This window comes from Doryrhamphus excisus, chromosome 2 (assembly GCF_030265055.1).
Source record: "Doryrhamphus excisus isolate RoL2022-K1 chromosome 2, RoL_Dexc_1.0, whole genome shotgun sequence".
In the NCBI taxonomy this organism is placed as follows: domain Eukaryota; kingdom Metazoa; phylum Chordata; class Actinopteri; order Syngnathiformes; family Syngnathidae; genus Doryrhamphus; species Doryrhamphus excisus.
The window spans coordinates 31,247,611-31,271,336 of NC_080467.1; the positions used below are offsets into that span (position 1 = coordinate 31,247,611).

Genomic DNA, 23,726 nt, shown 5'->3' on the forward strand with positions numbered 1-23,726 from the left:
CAAAAAAAATCTGATTTCTTATGAATAATCAAATATTTTTGTAGTTTTGCAGCACAGAAAACCTATTTATTATTATTATTATTATTAGAGACCTCTAGACATGAAATAACACCCCTACAGTCATATTGTACACACTGGACTGGTGGCCAGCCAATCACAGGGCACATATAGACAAACAAGCATTCACACTCACATTCATACCTATGGACAATTTGGAGTAATGCTAATTAACCTAGCATGTTTTTTTGGAATGCGGGAGGAAAACCGGAATACCCGGAGAAAACCCACGCATGCACGGGGAGAACATGCAAACTCCACACAAAGATGGCCGAGGGTGGGATTGAACCCTGGTCTCCTAGCTGTGAGGTCAGCTCGCTAACCACTACCCAAATTTTTTTTTTTATTATTTTTAAATTATTTGTATTTTTTTTATTATTTGTATTTTTTTTTATTATTTGTATTTTTTATCGATATTTTTTTATTTTATTTTTTAAAATTTTATATATTTCTTATTTTATTTATTTTTTATTTTTGTATTATTATTATTATTATTATTATTATTATTATTAGAGCCCTCTAGACATGAAATAACACCCCTACAGTCACCTGTATCCTTCTATTACCCAGTATGGAAGATATAATAAGAGAAAATAAGTCATTCATTCATTCATTTTCTACCGCTTATCCTCACGAGGGTCGCACGGGGGGGCGGGGGGTTGCTGGAGCCTATCCCAGCTGTCTTTGGGCGAGAGGCGGGGTACACCCTGGACTGGTGGCCAGCCAATCACAGGGCACATAAATAAATAATTAATTGTTGCTGAATGTCATTATTACTTGTTTGTTTAGTTATTATTATTATTATTTTATTGTATGTTCATTATATGCATATAATATGTATTAATATTCATAAGTCATATTTTAAAATGTGGATTTATATTTTATTCATTGGATTATATATACATTGTTGAATGTCATTATTACTTGTTTGTTTAGTAATTATTTTTATTATTTTATTCTATTTAGTAATTATGTTTATTATAAGAATATAATGTATTAATATTCATAAGTAATAGTTTAAAATATAGGTTTATATTTTATCTGATATTGGATTATATATATATATATAAATTAAATGTAATTCAATGTATTTTTTATGTATATTATGCAGTATAAAGTTGTTAATTCATAAATGTATTTTTGATATTATTAATATTTTTATATTAATATTATATTAATTATATTAATGTTTTTATTTTTTTTCCATGTACTCTCCCGTCGTAATCCTTTCCCGTATATTTTCAATTTGTTAAAAAAAAATAAAATATGAAGATTCCAGTCTGGGCAACAGTGGCTAATCACATCAAGGCAGGCCTTCAAAATAAAAGCACAGTAGTAAAATAACATTGTTGCACCATTGTAAACAGTTTGGACTTTAATTCTGGTAAAAATAAAAATTTCCTTTTAATTTTCCCCAAATGTCCCCTCACATGCGAATGTTGCCAGGTACGTTTTGGACGCCCTGCGGGTTTGAGTCCCTTTTACTTCCACTTAACTTGAAGTCCTCCTGTTCCATAGTATTTGTCTCATCCTCATCCCGGCCTGTTGCCCCGGGTTACGGAGACGGCAACCCGGCCTCGGGATGACTCTCCTCATTTGCTTGCTGACTTTTGATCAAAAAAGCCCAAACCTCCAAAGTGTTCCTGCCTGAGGTGCGGCTTTGTTGAGACGCTTCACATCTCATTCGCTCGCTGGAACATCATACTCTTTCTACGCACGGACGTCGACTCGCATCATGAATAAAAAAAAAAACAACTTCCTGTCGAAAGTCATCAAGATTCCGAGCCAACCTTTTGCCGATGTTAGTTCTTGTGCTGCCCCGTTCATCGTCTTATCGCTACATCGGGAGGAGGGGGGGTTCCAGAAGTTTAGTCTCAGATAACAAGCACCGATGCAGAGCCCCGCCTTTTAACGATTTATTGGACAAAGCGGCGGCGGCGGCGCCAGGCCCGTTAAGAAGTGTCCGAAGGGCAGAAATCCATTAAGTAAAATAAGGTTAAGAACTGCAGTTTTACTCCAAAAGTACACACGCTGACTTAAAAGCAATAAAACATGGATCGTTAGAAGCGCCGAGAGACTACCGATGAGCTCCAACATCCACAGGAAGAGGAGGAGCCTCGGATCCTGGAGGACTTCCCCTTTTAGTTTTTAGTTTTTTAGTTTTATTTACTTTTTAATATTTTTTTATTTTTTATTTTATTTTATTTATTTTAGTTTCGTGGCGATTGGTCCAAAAAAATTACTAAAATTTAAATTAAAGTTTTTTGCACTTGCTAAATTTTTTTCAAATCCTTCAAATTTATTTTTCATATATTTTTGAAATTTTACAAATGTTTACAAACCAAAAAATAAAACAAACAAATGTCCTCATTTTGCTCTAATTTTTGTTTTATTAAAAAAAAAACTTTTAGTTTCCTGGCGATTGGTCCAGAGTTAAAAAAAATTACTAAAATTTAAAGAAAAATTTTTTGCACTTGCTAAATTTTTTTCAAATCCTTCAAATTTATTTTTCATATATTTTTGAAATTTTACAAATGTTTACAAACCAAAAAATAAAACAAACAAATGTCCTCATTTTGCTCTAATTTTTGTTTTATTAAAAAAGAAAAATTTAGTTTCCTGGCGATTGGTCCAGAGTTAAAAAAAATTACTAAAATTTAAATAAAACTTTTTTGCACTTGCTAAATTTTTTTCAAATCCTTCAATTTTTTTGCAAATTTAGTTTTCACATATTTTTGAAATTTTACAAATGTTTACAAACCAAAAAATAAAACAAAAAAATGTCCTCATTTCGCTCAAATTTTTGTTTTATTAAAAAAAAAATTTTAGTTTCCTGGTGATTGGTCCAGAGTTGAAAAAATTACTAAAATTTAAATTAAAATTTTTTGCACTCGCTGAAATTTTCTCAAATCCTTCATTTTTTTGCAAATTTATTTTTCATATATTTTTGAAATTTTACAAATGTTTACAAACCAAAAAATAAAACAAAAAATGTCCTCATTTTGCTCTAATTTTTGTTTTATTATAACAAAAAACAACAAATTGATTAAAAATAAAAAAATATTTGTAAAAGAAATATTTTATCTACATTTTACAAATGTTTACAACACTAAAAAAAATTAAATTAAATGTTTTTGCACTTGCTGAAATTTTCTTCAAATCGTTCATTTTTTGCAAATTTTGTTTTCATATATTTAGAAATTGTACAAATGTTTATAAAAAATAAAACAAAAAAAGTCCTCATTTCGTTGTAATTTTTGTATTATATATTTTTTTAATTTTCCGGTTGGTTTTTTTTTATTTAATTTTTACATTTCTTAAAAATATGTAAATATGCAAATAAAAAGTAGTGGATTTGAAAATGTTCAAAAAAGGAAAAATAATTTACCAAACTACTACGACTATTAATAGTAGTAATAATCAGAAGAATAATGTTGATAGTAATAATAATAGGCTAATTAATAATATAATTTGGATTAAAAAACTTTTTTTTTTTGAAAGTCTACATTCATTCTTATCCTGTGTGCATAAGCTTCCCCCGTCCTCGGAACCTAGTGACGCCCCTGCGCACAAACAGGCGTTGATATTACACAATGATTTATTTAAATGTGCGGTACGATTAGCATAAATCAATAAGTGAAAAAACCACAAGAGCAGACGGAGTTGAGCCCCCAGGCCGCCTTGGAGGGACAAATATGGATTCAAGTGTGAAGTCATTTCGGTTTGTTTTTGTGCTGTGAGGCAACTCAGCTGCTCTCCAGCTAAAAAGAAAACACGACATTAAAAAACAGAACTTTACTCCTCGGCATCGCTTCATCGCACTTGTTACGCCAAATTGCTAAAACATCAGCCGGCCGGCGAGTCGAGACGTAAAAAACAACAGTTGGATATTTTCGTTTTCTGAATGGATAACCGATTGTGGAACTGATTGACAGCTTTTATTGAAAATGTTGATGTGAAAAAAAAATGAAAAAATGAAAATTAAATTAAATTAAGAAAATTTTGATGTGAAATGAAAAAATGAAAAAAAAATAAATTAAATTAAATTAAAATTTAAAAAAGAAAATGTTGATGTAAAATGAAAAATGAAAAATGAAAAAATGAAAAAATGAAAAAATGAAAAAATGAAAAAAGTGAAAAAAAGAAAAAATGAAAAAAATTAAATTAAATTAAAATTTAAAAAAGAAAATGTTGTGAAATGAAAAAATGAAAAAATGAAAAAATGAAAAAGTGAAAAAAAGAAAAAATGAAAAAAAGAAAAAATGAAAAAAATTAAATTAAAATTTAAAAAAGAAAATGTTGTGAAATGAAAAAATGAAAAAAGAAAATGTTGAAGTGAAATGAAAAAATGAAAAAATGAAAATTAAATTAAATTAAATTAAAAGAAAATGATGTGAAATGAAAAAAGAAAAAAATTAAATTAAATTAAATTAAATTAAATTAAAATTTAAAAAAGAAAATGTTGATGTGAAATGATAAAATGAAAAAATGAAAAAAAATAAAAATGTCATTAAATTAAAATTGAAAAAGTTGATGTGAAATGAAAGAATGAAAGAAAATTAATTTAAATTAAACTGAAATTTAAAAAAAAGAAAATGTTGATGTGAAATCTCAAGGGAGGTTCGTAGGGGGAGGAGCAAGCCGGCGGACGATGTGGCGTGTCAAAAGTCGACATTTTTTTTATCTACTCGTCGTTTTCCTAAGTGAGTCCAGTGGATAGGATACTAGGAACCAAAGTGAAACAGAATACATCGAAGTACTTCTTACCAGTTTTTGGCTCCAGCAGGAAGCGTCCGTCCTCGTTCCCGGACACGATACGGTAGACTACGGGATCGGGCCCCGAGCCGTCTCTAGTCAGGGCCGACACGCTCAGCACCTCGGAGCCCACGGCTAAAGACTCGGGAACCTGGGCCGTGTACTCTGCGCTCAGGAAGACGGGCTGGTAGTCTTCCAGGGACACCACGTCCACGGTCACCGTGGCAACGGAGTGAAGCTGTCGAGGGAGGCCTCGGTCAGTGGCCTTCACCTTCAGCTCCAAACTGGGCGGCGTGTCAGGGGCCAAGGGCCGCTCCAGTCGCAGGATGCCGGAAAACTCGTCCAAAGAGAAGTAGCCGGCGTCGCCGGCCAGGATGGAGTACCGTACCTCCGCGTTGATACCTGGGAAAAAATACATACTGGAGTCAGTTGGAATTTAGAGTACACACTTATGCACTCAAAAGTGGAAGTGTAAGTACACGAGTGCACCAATTGGGGCGTCCCGACTGAATTTCTACAGCTGCGTAGCTGTAGAAATTCAGTCCGACTTTTGTAGCTCGTATATTGGGAATTTCATTTTATTTTTATTGAATCATTTTTATTTATTTTTGTTTTATTTTATTTTTTTAGTTTTATTTAATAATAATAATAATACATTTTATTTGTATGGCACTTTTCTAAGTACTCAAAGATGCTTTATAGTGAAGAAAAAAGAAATAAAAAATAGAGTTTAATAGAGTTTTATTTCACTTTTCTCACAGTGACCTAAACAAATGAAAATTTAAAAAAAAGAAAATAAAAATGAAGATGATGAAGATGAAAATCATGAAAATAAGAAAATGATGAAAATAAGAAAATGATGAAAATAAGAAAATGAAAGTGATGAAAATGAAAATAAGACAATGAAAATAAGAAAATTATGAAAATGAAAATAAGAAAATGATGAAGATGAAAATAAGAAAATGAAAATAAGACAATGATGAAGATGAAAATAAGAAAATGATGAAAATAAGAAAATGATGAAAATAAGAAAATGATGAAAATGAAAATAAGAAAATGATGATGAAAATAAGAAAATTATGAAAATAAGAAAATGAAGAAGATGAAAATAAGAAAATGATGAAGATGAAAATAAGAAAATTATGAAAATAAGAAAATGATGATGAAAATAAGAAAATGATGAAGATGAAAATGATGGAAATAAGAAAATGAAAATGATAAAAATGAAAATATGAAAATGATAAAATGATGAAAATAAGAAAATGATGAAAATAAGAAAATGATGAAAATAAGAAAATGATAAAAATGAAAATGATGGAAATAAAAAAATGAAAATGATAAAAATGAAAATAAGAAAATGATAAAAGTGAAAATAAGAAAATGAAAATGATAAAAATGAAAATAAGAAAATGATGAAAATGAAAATAAGAAAATGATGAAAATAAGAAAATGAAAATAAGAAAATGATGAAAATAAGAAAATGAAAATGATAAAATTATGAAAATAAGAAAATGAAAATGATAAAAATGAAAATGATGAAAATAAGAAAATGAAAATGATAAAAATGAAAATAAGAAAATGATGAAAATGAAAACGATGAAAATAAGAAAATGAAAATAAAAAAATGAATCTTACACATCAGTTAGAATATAAAACACAATGTCAACCTAAACATTGCATTTAAAAGTCAACATGTAAACATTTTGCCCCCCCCCCCCCAACATTAGCGGGTCACAAGTGAGGTACTTTTAGCGCTTTGAAGCGTTTCCATCAGCGTGAGTCAGCGGCGTTGGCACATTTCATGTTCTTCTCAAGTGGCGTTAAAGGATGATGATGAAACATTCGGGGCGAAAATGGCTTGAATCAGACGGGGGGGGGGTGCGTGTGCGCTGTCGCTTTACTTTGGTGTTTCAACACACACACACACACACACACACACACACGGGAATCTGTCGAGACAAGAAGGAACAGGAGCTAGCGAATAATAGCAGCGTTGTTCACAAATAAAAATTATTGGGATGTTGTCGGTTTTTATTTGGCGTTCGTTGGAGTGGAAAGATTGATAGTGGATTTCCCAACACACACACACACACACACACCTGGAATGTGGTACCAATCAGGTGGGCGGCTGACAAAGACCCAACACAGTGTGCTATTATGTCTAGCATGACAATTAGCACCTTCAACAAACAAAAGACAGGCCTGGTATTCAAAACCCTGCAAGGACCTGGGAGCTGTACGTGTCTAGACCTGGTTTCGGGTTCTTCGGTGGCCTACCTGCGTCCGCGTCTTTGGCGTAGACTGCGGCGATAGGCGTGCGTACGGTCGTGTTGTCGAACACGGTGACCTCGTAGCGGCTGGACGAAAAGCGAGGAGGGTTGTCGTTCATGTCCTGGATTCTCAATCGGATGTCCGTCTGGCAGGAATGGCCGCCGCCGTCCGTCGCCGTCGCCGCCAGGGTGTACTCGGATACCGTCTCCCTGTCCAGCACCGCTAGGGTGAACAGCTCCCCTGCGGAGGGTCCATAACATGTTTGTTATGTAAACACGGCTAATGCTAATATTTGACTACAACCAATCATTTTGGTCACCCTGGACTGGTGGCCAGCCAGCCAATCACAGGGCACATATAAACAAACAACCATTCACACTCACATTCATACCTATGGACAATTTGGAGTCGCTAATTAACCTAGCATGTTTTTTTTGGAATGTGGGAGGAAGAAAAAAATCCACTTGTGCACAGGGAGAACATGCAAACTCCACACAGAGATAGCCGAGAGTGGAATTGAACCTGGGTTTCCTAGCTGTGAGGTCTGCGCGCTAACCGCTAACCAACCGCGATGCAGCGACCCAAATTATTTCCAAATAATTTGATTCAAACCCAGTGGCGTCATTAAATAATTTTATATTTTTTAAAATTTTTATATAATTTTATTTTTATAAAAAAAATTATTTAAATTTTTAATTAAATTTTTTTCACCAAAAAAAATCTGACAAATTTTATATAATAGGGCAAAATCAGGCTAATAAGCAAGCCAATAAGTAATAATAGTAATAATCAGAAGAGGAAAAATAATGATAGTAATAACTCTAGGCTAATTAATAATGTTTATTATATAATTGAGCACTGTATAATTGACAGAATGGTTGCAGAGCTTGAACAGCGGTTTTGCAGTATAGATTGTGTGTACTTTACTTTACTTTACTTTATTTTACTTTAATTTAATGGTGGCTTAAAACAATTTTAACTTTTTTAAAAAAAAAAATTAATTTTTTTTTTCAAACCTTTAACCAACAAAGCTGTTACGTGGAAAAGGACCCTCCCCCCCCAGCCCCCGCCCCACCCTAGCTGAAGCGGTGATAAGCTAGCATGTGATGACAAGCTTATATGATGGGATATCATATCATAATACACACAATATTTTGTTACCTTAAAAATAAAAATTTGACGGAAAAGTAATCGTACTTGGAACACGCATCCTCAAACGACCCTTACGTTTCATCCCGACTCCGATATCGTGCGATATCTTTCCCGGATACGGTTATCACTCCAAGACATCCAAGTGTTATGACACAACCAAAGTATGATGGATGTCAGAAACGGGGATTAAAGGAAAACACGGACATTTTTTCCACTCTCCTCTGAGCCGCCGCTTCCTGATGGTATCGTTCCAAAGCGGCGCTCCGCCCTTTGTCCTACCTGTCCTCGGGTCCAGACGGAACTTGTCTGCGTCGGGGCCGTGCAGGCTAAAAGAGATCTGTCCGTTAGCGGCGGAGTCCGCGTCTGATGCCGAGACCCTCAGAACAAACATGGCGGGGGGAGAATTCTCCATCAGCGTCTCCGTGTAGATCAACTGCAAGCAAAGTCACGTTTTTCACTTTAAACAGGATATATACTTACTGTACTTTTACAGTAATTCTTCATTTATCACTCCCTTATTCCTTATTAATATATGGAATATTTTCATGTTAAAGTATAGCTATAATTTGTCTTAAACTACACACTCTCAGATTATTTGTGCAGCGTTTTTGTGTCCTTGTTAGACCCAGTTTGTGCTGCTCTCTGAAGGGAGTAGTTAACAGCATGGTAAGAGATTTTAGTTTTAGTTCGGATTTTTAGATGGCTTTTTTAATCATCTAATAAAAAAGTTAGCATAAACAATACGATCCATGCGTTTAGAACTCATTTTGAATTATTGTGCATGCAAATTCTCGGCAAATATTGATATTTTTGGTTGATTAGGAGGAAATCACTTTGTTTCTTGCCTTGGTTTTTGAACGTTTCAGTTTAAGTACGAATGTAAACCAAGTGATCACTGTAAATGTAAGGGACGCTGTCAAAAAAAATATTAAAAATCATAACAAGTTTATTTTAGAGTTTATATGTCTTTGTTTTACTGCTAACATTTTTCTGTTTTTCATGTTTTTTCACGTACGCCAGTCGAGTCATTAGGCCTATTTTAGGGGGGCTTTAGCCCTCCTAAAATTTTCTTGAGTCCCCCTAAATAATTTGATATTTTTTTATAGATTTAAAAAAAATATATATATATATAGATTTTTTTTTTTTTTACAAAAAAAGTCTCTGACAATTTTTTTCAACAGGGCAAAAGCAGGCTAATAAGCTAGTTTTTGTTTTTTTGGATTTTGGGGATTTTTTGGGGATTTTTTTTATGTCTACTACAATCATTTATATTCTGTGCATCTCCAGCCCCAGCCCTCCTAACATTTTCTTGAGACCCCCTAAATAATTTGATATTTTTTATAGATTTAGAATTTTTTTTTATATATTTTGTTTGTTTGTTTTTTTTTTACAAAAAAAAAGTATTTGACAAATTTTATTTAATAGGGCAGAAGCATGCTAGTTTATTTGTTTTTTGGGATTTTTTTTTGGGGGGGGGGGTGTCTCCTACAATCATTTATATCCTGTGCATCTCCAGCCCCAGCCCTCCTAAAATTTTCTTGAGACCCCCTAAATAATTTTATTTTTTTATTACAAAAAAGGCTCTGACAAATTTTATTTAAAAGGGCAAAAGCATGCTAATAAGCTAGTTTATTTGTTTTTTGGGATTTTTTTTTGGGGGGGGGGGATTTTTTTCATGTCTCCTACAATCATTTATATCCTGTGCATCTCCAGCCCCAGCCCTCCTCAAATTTTCTTGAGAACCCCTAAATAATTTTATATTTTTTTAGATTAAAAAAAAATTTTTTATAGATTTTTTTTTTTTTTTTTACAAAAAAAGGCTCTGACAAATTTTATTTAAAAGGGCAAAAGCAGGCTAATAAGCTAGTTTATTTGTTTTTTTGGGGATTTTTTTTATTTTTGGGGGGATTTTTTTATGTCTCCTACAATCTCATAATATTCCAACTTTGCAAACATTTCAAATATTTTCTTCAACATTCCAAAGCATGAAGAAGCACAACAAGACCAAGAACCCACGGTACCTTTACCTGTTCACACTGAGGACTGTTATCGTTGACGTCCAACACGTGCACGTCCACCCTCACTGGGGTCTGGAACTTCCCGTCGGTGGCAGTGATCCTCAACGCGTATCCGTCTGTGGCCTCACGGTCCAGAGGCTCCTTGGCGATCAATCCCCACTCGCCCTCGTCCTGATGGATGATAGCGAACTGGCCCAGCGGGTCTCCATCTGGGTGTGCGATGACAGACAGCGAGCATGAGGAGCAAACACACCACCTGGTCTTTCTTGCGATTTGAATCACGCAACCCACATTCAGGCTGGTGGTGGAATGTTTGATTCCACTGAAACAATTCTATTTAATTACCTCAAATGCCCCGTTGAATCCATGTCACAACTCCATGACAACAAAATGACGTGATATGACATGAATCATCTCCATGTTAAACCACTTTGGTGACTATAGGGGTGTTATTTCATGTCTGGAGGGCTCTAATAATGTTAAAAAGTGTGTTAAACAGAATTAACTATTATTTGCATGCTATCCTTATTAAAATATGAAAACCTACAAATGTTTGGGCGGTTTTAGTTCAAGCAGATACTGTTTTTCTTATCTGTGTGATTTTTCTTGACATTTTTCTTGACTGTGTGATCTTTTCACAAAGATTAGATCAAATTTGATGGTGATTTTATGCAGAAATGTGAGAAATTCCAAAAGGTTCAGATACTTTTTCGTACCACTGTACCAGAGTTCGCAATCAGGTTATTGATAACCAAAAAAAATGAACCTGATTCGGTGTTTTTATATCTTGATATTTACAGTGGATCCCTGTATATTTGCGATTCAGAATCCGTAAATTTCCGCAAATTTCCGCAAATTTTCGCAAATTTTTGCAAATTTTCGCAAATTTTTGCAAATTTTCGCAAATTTCTGCAATTTTGCTGATTTTGTTTAAAAAAAACCCAAATATATAAATAATATTCAAAAAAATGAAAAAATATTTAAAATATTTGAAAATATGTAAAAATGTGAAATAAAAATAGATATGAATATATACTATAACGTATATACAAAATATTATTTTTTTTAAATATAAACAAAATTAAAATGCCATATTAAAAAGATTTAAAATTATTATTATTTTATTAGCACATTTATTTATTATTTATTATTTATTATTTATTATTTATTATTTATTATTTATTATTTATTATTTATTATTTATTATTTATTATTTATTTATATTAAAATTATTTAAAATATTTTTCTCTCCCCTAAAAGAGGCCGTTATTCAGTCTAAGTCAGAAGTAATTTATAAGTTGGTGTTTTTTTTAATTTATAATTTAATTTATAATTCATAAATTTCTGTGGGTCTGACCCCCAAGGCAGCTGTGACCGCAGATGTACCTTATCACCCCCAGTGAATAATAATAATAATAATAGCTTCAATTCACTCTTGACAGAACCTTGAAAATTGCTATATAAAACGGAATCCGTTATTACTATTATTATTATTATAATAAATATATGATAATACAGAGTATATTGTACAGAATACTTGTACCACTGTTTAAAAAAACATAATTTGTACATGCTTTTGTGTGTATGCTTCACTGATAATGTTATTTGTGTGTGGCGATTGTCTGACGCCCACTGAATGCACCATGGTTCACTCCCATTTCCATCTTCCATTATCATTCATCAATGGGGAGTGAGAGAAGGGACATTTATTGTAAATGTTGATCCAAAATCAGTGTATAACCATTTTTGGGGGGGCGTCGAGTGAAAATCTGAACCACACCAAAGTCCCCCGACACCCTGATGCTACCTTCAACTTCCCTTTGTAGGGTTTGTGCATTTATGAATATTTTCCGTTCGGACGTGAATCACGCGGCAGCATCACCGAAACGAGCTCCTCGGTTGTGTAGAATCGCCAACATTTATTATTCATGTAAATTTGCTTCCCCGTTGCTGTACTCAATTAAGGCGAATTGGCTCCAGCAGCAGTAAAGCATCGCTTCTCCGCCGCTATTAGGTCCAATTCCTTAAAGCAGCAAAATTCTTCTTTATTGGAATATAAATGACCTCTTTTGAAGAACAATTGAAAAAAGTGCTGTTTGACTTTGTTGCTGCCGGTTTTGAACATTTTTTATTAACATCACAGACGGAAGCACTTTATTGTGTGCTTTTTAAATTCTCCTTGGGGTGTTTCATTTCCATTTCTTTAATTATTAGCTAGAATGCACAATGACTTCTTTATAAATTCATACTAAACTTTAGGGAGGGAAAAGAAAAAAAAAAAAAAAAAAAAAAAAGATGCTCCATTTTGTTCCACGGCAAAAAAGAAAAACATCCGAGCTTTTCATTTCTGTGTTGAATAATGCATGAATATTTGAATCAATACGCACACCTATGTGTCAGAAGCACATGTCGGGAATGTAAGGTCCACATGAACATGAATATTTTCATAAACACACATTTTCTACTGCAGTGTGAGAAAAAAAAAAAACATCAACTTCCATCCACACCACAGGACTTAACAAATATGTCTGTTTACATTTTGCAGAATATCAGAAGATGGCAAAAACGCCCAGGAAATATCATGAATACACAGTAATGTACACACAAGTATATGTTGTGCAGTAATACCTCGTTTATTGCCGTTAATTGGCTCCAGACCGCAACCTTAGTAATTACATTTCTGCCAGATTTCTTATTTCTAAATGGAATATTTTCATAGTAAGAGGATGAAAAACCTGTCCATTACCTTTTAGGTATGGTTTTTAACATTATCAGAGCCCTCTTGACATGAGGTAACACCCCTATAGTTACCTTTAGACTCCTATTACCTGAATTAATAGAAATAATACAATAAAGTTAGACAAAACTACCCTCTAAATATGTTTTTAAACATTATTAGAGCCCTCTAGACATGAAGTAACACCCCTATATTTACCTTTAGACTCCGATTACCCAAATTACTAGAAATAATAACAGAAAATTTGACAAAACTACATCGGAAAGCTGTTCTAAATATGTTTTAGAAACATTATTAGAGCCCTCTTGACATGAAGTAACAACCCTATAGTTACCTTTATACTCCTATTACCCAAATTACTTGAAATAATAACAGAAAATTAGACAAAACTACATAAGAAACGTGTTTACAACCCTCTAAATAGGTTTTTTCAACATTATTAGAGCCCTCTTGACATGAGGTAACACCCCTATATTTACCTTTAGACTCCTATTACCCAAATTAGTAGAAATAATAAGACAAAATTTGACAAAACTACATAAGAAACCTGTTTACAACCCTCTAAATATGTTTTTTTAAACATTATTAGAGCCCTCTTGACATGAGGTAACACCCCTATAGTTACCTTTAGACTCCTATTACCTGAATTAATAGAAATAATACGGTAAAATTAGACAAAACTACACAGGAAACCAGTTCACAACCCTCTAAATATGTTTTTTTAAACATTAGAGCCCTCTTGACATGAAGTAACACCCCTATAGTTACCTTTACACTCCTATTACCCAAATGACTAGAAATATTAAGAGAAAAATAGACAAAACTACATAAGAAACATGATTACAACCTTCTAAATATGTTTTTTAAACATTATTAGAGCCCTCTTGACATGAGGTAACACCCCTATAGTTACCTTTAGACTCCTATTACCTGAATTAATAGAAATAATACGGTAAAATTAGACAAAACTACACAGGAAACCAGTTCACAACCCTCTAAATATGTTTTCTTAAACATTAGAGCCCTCTTGACATGAAGTAACACCCCTATATTTACCTTGGACTCCTATTACCCAAATTATTAGAAAAAATAACAGAACAATTGACAAATCTACGTAAGAAACCTGTTCACAACCTTCTAAATATGTTTTTTTAAACATTATTAGAGCCCTCTAGACATGAAGTAACACCCCTATATTTACCTTTAGACTCCGATTACCCAAATTACTAGAAATAATAACAGAAAATTTGACAAAACTACATCGGAAAGCTGTTTACAACCTTCTAAATATGTTTTATAAACATTATTAGAGCCCTCTTGACATGAAGTAACAACCCTATAGTTACCTTTATACTCCTATTACCCAAATTACTTGAAATAATAACAGAAAATTAGACAAAAGTACATAAGAAACGTGTTTACAACCCTCTAAATAGGTTTTTTCAACATTATTAGAGCCCTCTTGACATGAGGTAACACCCCTATATTTACCTTTAGACTCCTATTACCCAAATTAGTAGAAATAATAAGACAAAATTAGACAAAACTACATAAGAAACCTGTTTACAACCCTCTAAATATGTTTTTTTAAACATTATTAGAGCCCTCTTGACATGAGGTAACACCCCTATATTTACCTTTAGACTCCTATTACCAAATTACTGGAAATAATAACAGAAAATTTGACAAAACTACATAAGAAAGTAAAAGTACTTTGGGTGTGTATGACTTTTATTCTGTCTTTTACCCCCCCCCCCCCCCCCCCCCCCAAAAAAAAGCCTTTGGAATTTAAGGGGTTAACTTTGAGAGGTGAGGAAAAGATTGCTTTTGGAGGGCCTTTGTGAAAGTAATGACGGTGCCAGCTTTAAACAACCTGGAAAAGCTTTTCTTTCCGTCATCGGATTGTCTGGGAGGACGGGAAAAAAATGGAGCGATGCCGTCTCTCTTCATCCACTAAAAAAAAAAGCTTCTTGACATTCAGCCGACCGACATGAGTGACGGGGCTTTAGGCTTGTGAAGCATCAGTATGCAGACCCCCCCCCCCCCAAAAAAAAAAACCCTGCAGGTAGAACTTCATACAATTTTTGCCGTGTTCTATCCATGGAATGGTGAATAATTCCAATCATGACCTTACACATTCTTACTACTCCACATTTCCCAACCAATCCAAACCAGATTAGCATCAAAATATTCCGCTGATTCAGAACACAATGACTATATTTTCATACATTCCGCAAATTCCCAGTGTTCCTAAAATTTTCCAGAAAAACATTTTCTCCTGACCTTGTGAACAAAATTCCCATTGACAATGAATGGAGAATTTTTGCAAGATTCAGGGCAGCTCATTAACGACATTCCCACTGACAGCTTTCCACTTTAGGTGACAGATTCCCAAAATTCTACATTTTTTCCATAAACAAGAATTCCCGTTGAACGTGTACGTGACTACTCCACGTTTTCCCAACCAATGCAAACCAGTAAAACATCGAAATATTCTGATCATTCAGAACACAATGACTATATTTTTATACATTCCCCAAATTCCCATTGTTCCTGAAATTTTCCAAAAATTTTTCCAGAAAAACATTTTCTCCTGACCTTGTGAACAAAATTCACATTGACAATGAATGGATAATTTTTTTTGCAAGATTCAGGGCAGCTCATTAAGGACATTCCCACTGACAACTTTCCACTTTAGGTGATAGATTCCCAAAATTCCACATTTTCCAAAAACAAGAATTCCCGTTGAACGTTTACATTCTTACTACTCCACGTTTTCCCAACCAACGCAAACCAGTAAAACATCGAAATATTCTGATCATTCAGTACACAATGACTATATTTTCATACATTCCCCAAATTCCCATTGTTCCTGAAATTTTCCAGAAATATTTTTCCCTTGACCTTGTGAATTCTTTCAACTACCACATTATTCAACCGATTTAATTTATTCCGACATAAAACAATGAAGATCATTCGTATTCCTACTGAAAATTTACTAGTTTAGATCCCCAAAATTCCACATTTTCCATAAACAAGAATTCCCGTTGAATGTGTACATTCTTATTACTCCACATTTCTCAACCAACCATTATAACATTGAAGTATTCAGATCATTCAGAACACAATGGCAATATTTTCATACATTCCCCAAATTCCCATTGTTCCTGAAATTTTCCAGAAAAACATTTCCCTTGACCTTGTGAATTTTTTCAACTACCACATTTCTCAACCAATTCAATCTATTCCAACATAAAACAATGAAGATCATGCGTATTCCTACTGACAATTTACCAGTTGAGATTCCCAAAATTCCAAATTTTCCAGGAAAATTTTTCATACATTCCCCAATTTCCCATTGTTCCTGAAATTTGCCAGAAATATCTTTCCCTTGATCTTGTGAATTCTTTGAACTACCACATTATTCAACGGATTTAATTTATTCCAACATAAAACAATGAAGATCATTCGTATTCCTACTGACAATTTACTAGTTTAGATTCCCAAAATTCCTTTTTTCTTTCCGTCACAACGTCTCCGTCATAGGATTGTCTGTGAGGACGGGAAAAAAATGGAGCGATGCTGTCTCTCTTCATCATGAGTGACGGGCTTTAGGCTTGTGAAGCATCAGTATGCAGAACCCCCCGGCCCAAAAAAAAAACCTGCAGGTAGAACTTCATACCATTTTTGCCGTGTTCTATCCACGGAATGGTGAATAATTCCGATCATGACCTTCCAGTTGCAGGCCAGCAATTTTAATAGCGAGTGTTTGCCTCAGCTTCTGCTTCATCTGACGGCACGGTGACAGCACCTGCTAACACCTAGCATTTATGAATAATTCCGGTGCAAAGATTCCCGACTTACATTTTTCCCAAAACGCTGTTTTTGACAGTGAGCTCCTTTAGAACTTGTTGGACTGTCTGCAGGGGAAAATGGAGGATTTGCATTAATTTGTGACTTTCTTGTTGTTGTTGTTAGCTGCAGGGGATCCAATTGGTATTCACTCCGGGTGCGCTTGTCAGCGCGTTCCTCTTTGGGATTAATCGGAGACCAATAAAATCATATCAATCCTCGGTTAGGGCAGATTGACAGAGATTTTCATTTCACCTCATTAACGTTCCCGCAGGTCCCGCTGCGTTGCAAATCTTCAACGGAAAAATGATTGGGATGGAAAACCACAACCACATCAGGAAATTAGCTACATTCATTGGATGCAACATTCCGCACCGCTGTAGATACATCATCATACTAATATTTTTATTGATGTGTACTCAATTTTTGTTAATTCCGGATTTTCCGCAACAAAATTCCCATTGACAATGAATGGAGATTTTTTTTTTGCAAGATTCAGGGCAGCTCATTAAGGACATTCCCACTGACAACTTTCCACTTTAGGTGATAGATTCCCAAAATTCCACCTTTTTCATAAACAAGAATTCCCTTTAAACACGTAAATTCCCATTGTTCCTGAAATTTTCCAGATTTTTTTTTCCCTTGACCTTGTGAATTCTTTCAACTACCACATTATTCAACCGATTTAATTTATTCCAACATAAAACAATGAAGATCATTCGCATTCCTACTGACAATTTACTAGTTTAGATTCCCAAAATTCCACATTTTCCATAAAGAAAAATTCCCTTTGAACATTTACATTCTTACTACTCCACATTTCCCAACCAATCCAAACCAGTATAACATCGAAATATTCTGATGATTCAGAACACAATGGTGATCTTTTCATACATTCCCCAAATTCCCATTGTTCCTGAAATTTTCCAAAAAATTTTTCCCTTGACCTTGTGAATTCTCTCAACGACCACATTTCTCAACAAATTCAATCCATTCCAACATAATGAAGCTAATTCGTATTCGTACTGACAATTTACCCGTTTAGATTCCCAAAATTCCACATTTTCCATAAAGAAAAATTCCCTTTGAACATTTACATTCTTACTACTCCACATTTCCCAACCAATCCAAACCAGTATAACATCGAAATATTCCGATCATTCAGAACACAATGGCTATATTTTCATACATTCCCCAAATTCCCATTGTTCCTGAAATTTTCCAGAAATTTTCCTTGACCTTGTGAATTCTTTCAACTACCACATTTCTCAACCAATTCAATCTATTCCAACATAAAACAATGAAGATCATTCGTATTCCTACTGAAAATTTACCAGATTAGATTCCCAAAATTCCAAATTTTCCGAGAAACAAATTTCTTTTGAACAGCTAAAGGATTATTACCTTCACATTTCTTCGCCAACTCAAGCCATTCCCGCGCCAAAACATTCAGGCAAATTTTAACATTCCAAAAATTCCGACTTTTCCGTGAATTCCGCATTTTAATTGAAATTTTTGAAGCCGCTCAAACCATTCTATCATCAATCATCATTATAGTATACCGTATAGTATTTTCCACATGTCAAAAATTCCAACTTTACTTGCAATTCCACATTTTCCGTTCAGCTGTCACACGGAATTTCTAGAGAAATTTATCAATAAACTCACCTGTGATGTAACATGTCACGAGGCGGTTCTCCAACGAGAAGTCTTCATCCGTGGTCGTCATGGACACGATGACCTCCCCGGGTCGGCTGTTCTCCACCACCGATCCACGGTACGCATCCTCGGAGAACCTCGGCGGATTATCGTTCTCGTCCGTCACCGTCACTTCCACCAGGACACTTGACGACAGCTTGGCGTCGCCGCCGTGGTCGGTGGCGAGCACGTTGAATCGGTAGACCCTTGAGGATTCGCAGTCGGCCTCACGGACTGTAACGATCCAGCCTGTGTCGCCGTCGATGGAGAACATCTCGGTGATGTTGGACGTGGTGTCGTCAAGTAGATCCTCCAGGCTGTAGGTCACCAGACCGTTGGTGTCCGTGTCTGGGTCATTGGCGGTCACCTGGAGATGAAGAAATCGAGAACTCAAAATCGGTTTTTGAAATGTTCTCGATGGGTTTGGTACTTTTGTACCTGGATGACGGTGGTTCCAGCAGGCATGTTCTCCGCCAGGTAGGCCCTGTAAGGGTTTGCATCAAAAACCGGCTGGTTGTCATTGACATCCTGGACTTGGATATTGACTGACACCAGCGACGCCACGTCGGTTCCGTTGTGGTTCCCCTGCGCCAGAACATCTATCTGGTACCATTTTGTTTTTTCGTGGTCTATGTTCTTCTGAAGAAGCAAAGTCCCGCTTTCCTTGTCCAAACTGAAGACCTTGTCTTTATTGCTTTCAACCGTGTTCCCGTTGACCAGACTATAAATGAGCGGCATATCCGATTCCGCTTTCACGGAACCAATCTCCGTACCGACGGGAATGTCCTCAGCGGCTGAGAAGGTGTAGAGCGGTTCTGAGAATTTTGGTAGAGGAACCTCCGGAGGAAGGACTTTAACCTGGACGGGAACGGTGGAGTTATAGAACGGTAGGCTTCCATCGCGAGCTTTTACTTTGAAGTTGAAGATCCTGTTCTCCATGCCGACGAGGCTTTCTTTGACGCTAACGACGCCGGTGAACGGGTTGATCTCGATGATGTCCTCCGTTACGTCTTCCGCCTCATCGACGGTGTAGGTGATGTCGGCGTTTTTTCCGTTGTCCGCATCGTAAGCGATGATCTGAATCACGGGCGATCCTTTGTTGACGGTTGACTGAATGGCGACTTGATACTCCGAAGCTTTGAACTGCGGAACGTTGTCGTTGTCGTCGGTGAGAATTATCTTCACCGTACAAAAAGCCACTTTCCCGCCGCCGTCTTTCGCCATCACCTTAATAGCGATGACTCTCTGGTCGGGGTTTTCCCGATCTAGCGGTTCGGTCGTAACGATTTGTCCGTTATCGTCAATGGCGAACTTTTCATCTGCGAGCTTGTTAATGATGGTGTAGTCAACGCTTCCGTAGGGACCGTCGTCAGGGTCGATGGCGGCAAGGCGGATCACACGGGTACCAGCTTCGGAGTTCTCCGCTAGTTCGGCTTCGTAGATGTTTTGTTTGAAATAAGGACTGTGTCGGTTGCTGTTTATCATATCGATGTTGACCGGTGCGCTCTTCTGGAAGACGCCGTCCGAGACCGCCACCGTCAGGTTGTAGTACGCGTCGAGGTTTTTCCGGCAAACATTCGAGAAGGAGATTATCCCTGAGGATTCGTTGATATTGAAGTAACGACCTTCATTTCCTGAGAGGATTTTATATTTGAGATGATTGGCGTCGCTGACATCGGGATCAGACGCTTGGATTTTGATGACAATATGGCCGCATTTTGCGGTTTCATCCAACGTGGCTTCGAAATGCGAGTTTACAAAATGCGGCGGATTGTCGTTGACGTCGGTGATGTTTAAAAAAACGTAAGCTTCGCCGCTGAGCGGAACGGTTCCGTTGTCCACAACCTTGACTTTCAACTGGAAGTGACTCGTGCTTTCGTGGTCCAGAACCTGTTTGGTGAAGATGAGTCCACTGTGACGGTCTACACCGAAGAACTCTGTTTCGCTGCCTTCTATTCTCACAATCTGGAAAGTCATATCCTGATTTATACCGGAGTCCAAATCCGAGGCTGAAAGCCGCAGAACCGAGGAACCGACAGGAAGTCCTTCTGCGATATTGGCAGTGTATTTCCTCTGCGAGAAAAACGGTGCATTGTCGTTTACATCTTCAACTTCGACCTCGATTGAAGCCTCGGAAAACGCTCCGGTTACGGAATCAGTCGCTCGTACGGTCAGAACGTGCAGAATCTGGCTTTCGTAATCCAGATCGTTAACGACAGTCAGAGCGCCGGTTTTGAAATCGATATGAAAATGTTTTGAGGCGTTTTCCTCCATTAGGTTGTAAATCAGCCGGTAGCCTTCAGGGTTCCTGGCCTGAACGTGTAAGATGGTTGTGAATGGAGGAACGTTTTCAGGAACCTTCAGTGGATACAAAAGAGTTTGGAAAACCGGATTCGATCTGTTCCGAACTTGAATACTGAGCTGTGCTTCGGTCATGTGACTTGGGTCGCCCTCGTCGATGGCGAGAACCGTTAATACGTACTTATTCAGAACTTCGAAATCAAGAGGTCTTTGCAGGGAAATATCACCGATATCCGGATCAATCCTGAAGAGTCCGTAATCCTCTTCCAGCGAGTACACAACGGATCCGTTTTCGCCCAGATCTTTATCAGTCGCGGTCGCCTGATATAGAACATCTCCTGGTTCCGCGTCTTCGGATATCATCATGGAAAAAGGCAGGTTCAGAAACTGAGGCGGATTGTCGTTGACGTCGTCGATAAATACTTTGACCGAAGCGGTGGCAGTTCTTGGCGGAACCCTGGTATCTCGTAGCATCACCACGACATCGTACACGTCTTTGTGTTCCCGGTCAAAAGGCACCCCTGTAGTTCGCATGATTCCGGAAGTACGGGAAATTTCAAACTTATCCGTTGGGTTCAAAACGGAATACAACAAAGGCTCGTTCAAAGAACAGCCAGTCGGTTTCAGTGCGGCTAACGTTTTGACTTTGGTTAGATTCTCGGAAACGCTAACCGAGTACGTTTTTCGCTCAAATCCGAGACCGCTTTCGGTTACGTTGGTTACGTTCACCCTGACGATAGCCGAGTCCTTCTGAAGACCATCGGAAGCTCGAATAATCAGTTGGTAAAAGGGTTTAAAATCAGTCACATTCCCAACAGTTATGACTCCGGTGGTGGGATGGATGGAAAAACCGTTGTTCAAGTTCCCTTCCGTGATACTGTACGACACTGACGAGTCGGCGTCACGAGCCGAGACGCGTACCACCTCTGTATCTGGGACCGGCGGGAATATGATAGATTGCTCGTAAGTGGCGGTGTTGAATTGCGGCGGGGAGTCGTTCAGGTCCAGAACTTTTACGATGACCTTGACCGGTTCTTCTGCATGCAGCGACGGTTCCCCGGAGTCCTTCACCTGAACACTGAAACGATATTCAGTCTCGGTTTCAAAGTCGAGTGGAGCAACTAATGAGATGGTTCCCATGTTGGCGTCGATCTTGAACACTTTCGTGGCGTCTTCTTCCATGATCTGATACACCAGTAGAGCATTTTCATCTTGGTCTAGATCTGAAGCTTGGATCACCAGAGGTGCGTTCAGGTCCTCGAGAACCATGCTACTGATATGTGCTGCCTCGCTTATAAACCCCATGTACTCCCGGCGCCCAAAAACGGGCGCGTTGTCGTTCTCGTCAAAAACGTACACGTAAACAACCGTCACGGACGAAGAACCGGAACTGGTGGAAGCTGAAACCTTCAGCTGGTATGAGGAACACTTCTCAAAGTCAAGGTGCCTTTGAATGGATATCAAACCAGTGTATCGGTTCATATGAAACACTTTCTCTGGATCCCCGCTTTCAATCCCATAATGCACCGCGGCCGGGCTGGCGGCAAATATGGTGAGCACCGACGTTCCCAAGTTGCTGAGCTCGCTGATTTCCGCTAAATATTCATCTGACGGAAAAGTGGGCGGGGTGTGGTCCGAGATGTGGATGTAGACGTGGATGGAGCAGATGTCGCTACGTTGAGGGAAGCCCTGGTCGGTCGCTTTGACTGTGAGGTGGTACTGGTCCTGATGCTGGAGGTCCTCAGGTTTGGAGACAGTGATGGAGCCGAGGACTTGATCTATAGAGAACATGTTGTTGATGTTGCCTGAGGAGGAAAGAGATGGAATAGATGAACTCATCTGTGACTGTAAGCTGATAAAATATGTAAGATTAAGCTTTAATAATAGCTTAAAAAAGCTTAAGCTTAAAAACTGTAAGCTTAAAAAAATTTGACACTTTTTAAAAGCACTTCCTTGTCAGTGTCACACATGCTTGTCCTAGAATTTAATTTTCACTTTCTATGCTTCTACACAGCTCGAGTTGTTAGGCTGGACATTTAACACCAAAATCAATATTTTATTTATTTATTTAAATATTTTATTTATTTTTACAAATATTCTTTATTTATTTTTACAAATATTTTATTTATTTTTACAAATATTTTATTAGTTTTTAAAATATTTGTTGATTTGTTTCTTTAATATTTTTGTTATTTTTTAATATTTGGTTTATTTTCTTTATATTTTGTTCATTTTTTTTAAATATATGTATATTTTTTAAATATTTTATTAATTTTTTTAAAGGACTGCTTGCTTTTTGCTAGACAAATTGTCGGGGTTAATTCTGCAGATGATGAGAAAAATAGATGATATTTGTTTTATTTTCTTTATATTTAATTTATTTTTTAAAATATGTATTTTAAGTAAAAAAATATTTTATTTATTTTGCTATATTTTATCTATTTTTTTAAGGACTGCTTGCTTTTTGTTAGACAAATTGTCAGGGTTAATTCCGAAGAAGATTAGAAAAAAAGGGGATATTTGTCTTTATATATATATTTAAATAATTTATTCATAATTAAAATATTTTTGAAAATATTTTATGTACGTTTTTAATATTTTATTTATTTTTTTAAGGACTGCTTGTTTTTTGTTTGACAATTTGTCAAACAAAATAATTCTGGAGATTATTATGAAAAAGAGGATATTTGTTTTATTTTCTTTATGTTTTATTCATTTATTTAAATATATATATTTATTTTTTTAAATATTTATTTTTTTAAGAACTGCTTGCTTTTTGTTAGACAAATTGTCGGGGTTGATTCCGGAGATGATTAGAAAAAAAGAGGATATTTGTTTTATTTTCTTTATATTTTCTTTATTTTTTTAAACATATATTTTTTAAA

The 23,726-nt window shown here is 36.0% G+C and overlaps 1 protein-coding gene across 2 annotated transcripts in view; it reads right to left on the reverse strand.

Moving 5' to 3' along the window:
* Positions 1-23,726, reverse strand: part of fat2 (FAT atypical cadherin 2) — a 112,701-nt gene that overhangs the window by 40,013 nt on the left and 48,962 nt on the right. For both annotated transcript variants that reach the window (XR_009120410.1, XM_058058907.1), the window contains exons 11-16: positions 18,979-22,646; positions 18,511-18,907; positions 10,263-10,462; positions 8,515-8,668; positions 7,090-7,323; positions 4,825-5,214 (exon numbers count right to left, since the gene is read on the reverse strand). Coding sequence is in view for 1 of the 2 variants with exons in the window: in XM_058058907.1 (XP_057914890.1) it covers positions 4,825-5,214; positions 7,090-7,323; positions 8,515-8,668; positions 10,263-10,462; positions 18,511-18,907; positions 18,979-22,646 (5,043 nt within the window). In the remaining variant the exon portion in view is untranslated. The remainder of the gene's footprint in view (positions 1-4,824; positions 5,215-7,089; positions 7,324-8,514; positions 8,669-10,262; positions 10,463-18,510; positions 18,908-18,978; positions 22,647-23,726) is intronic.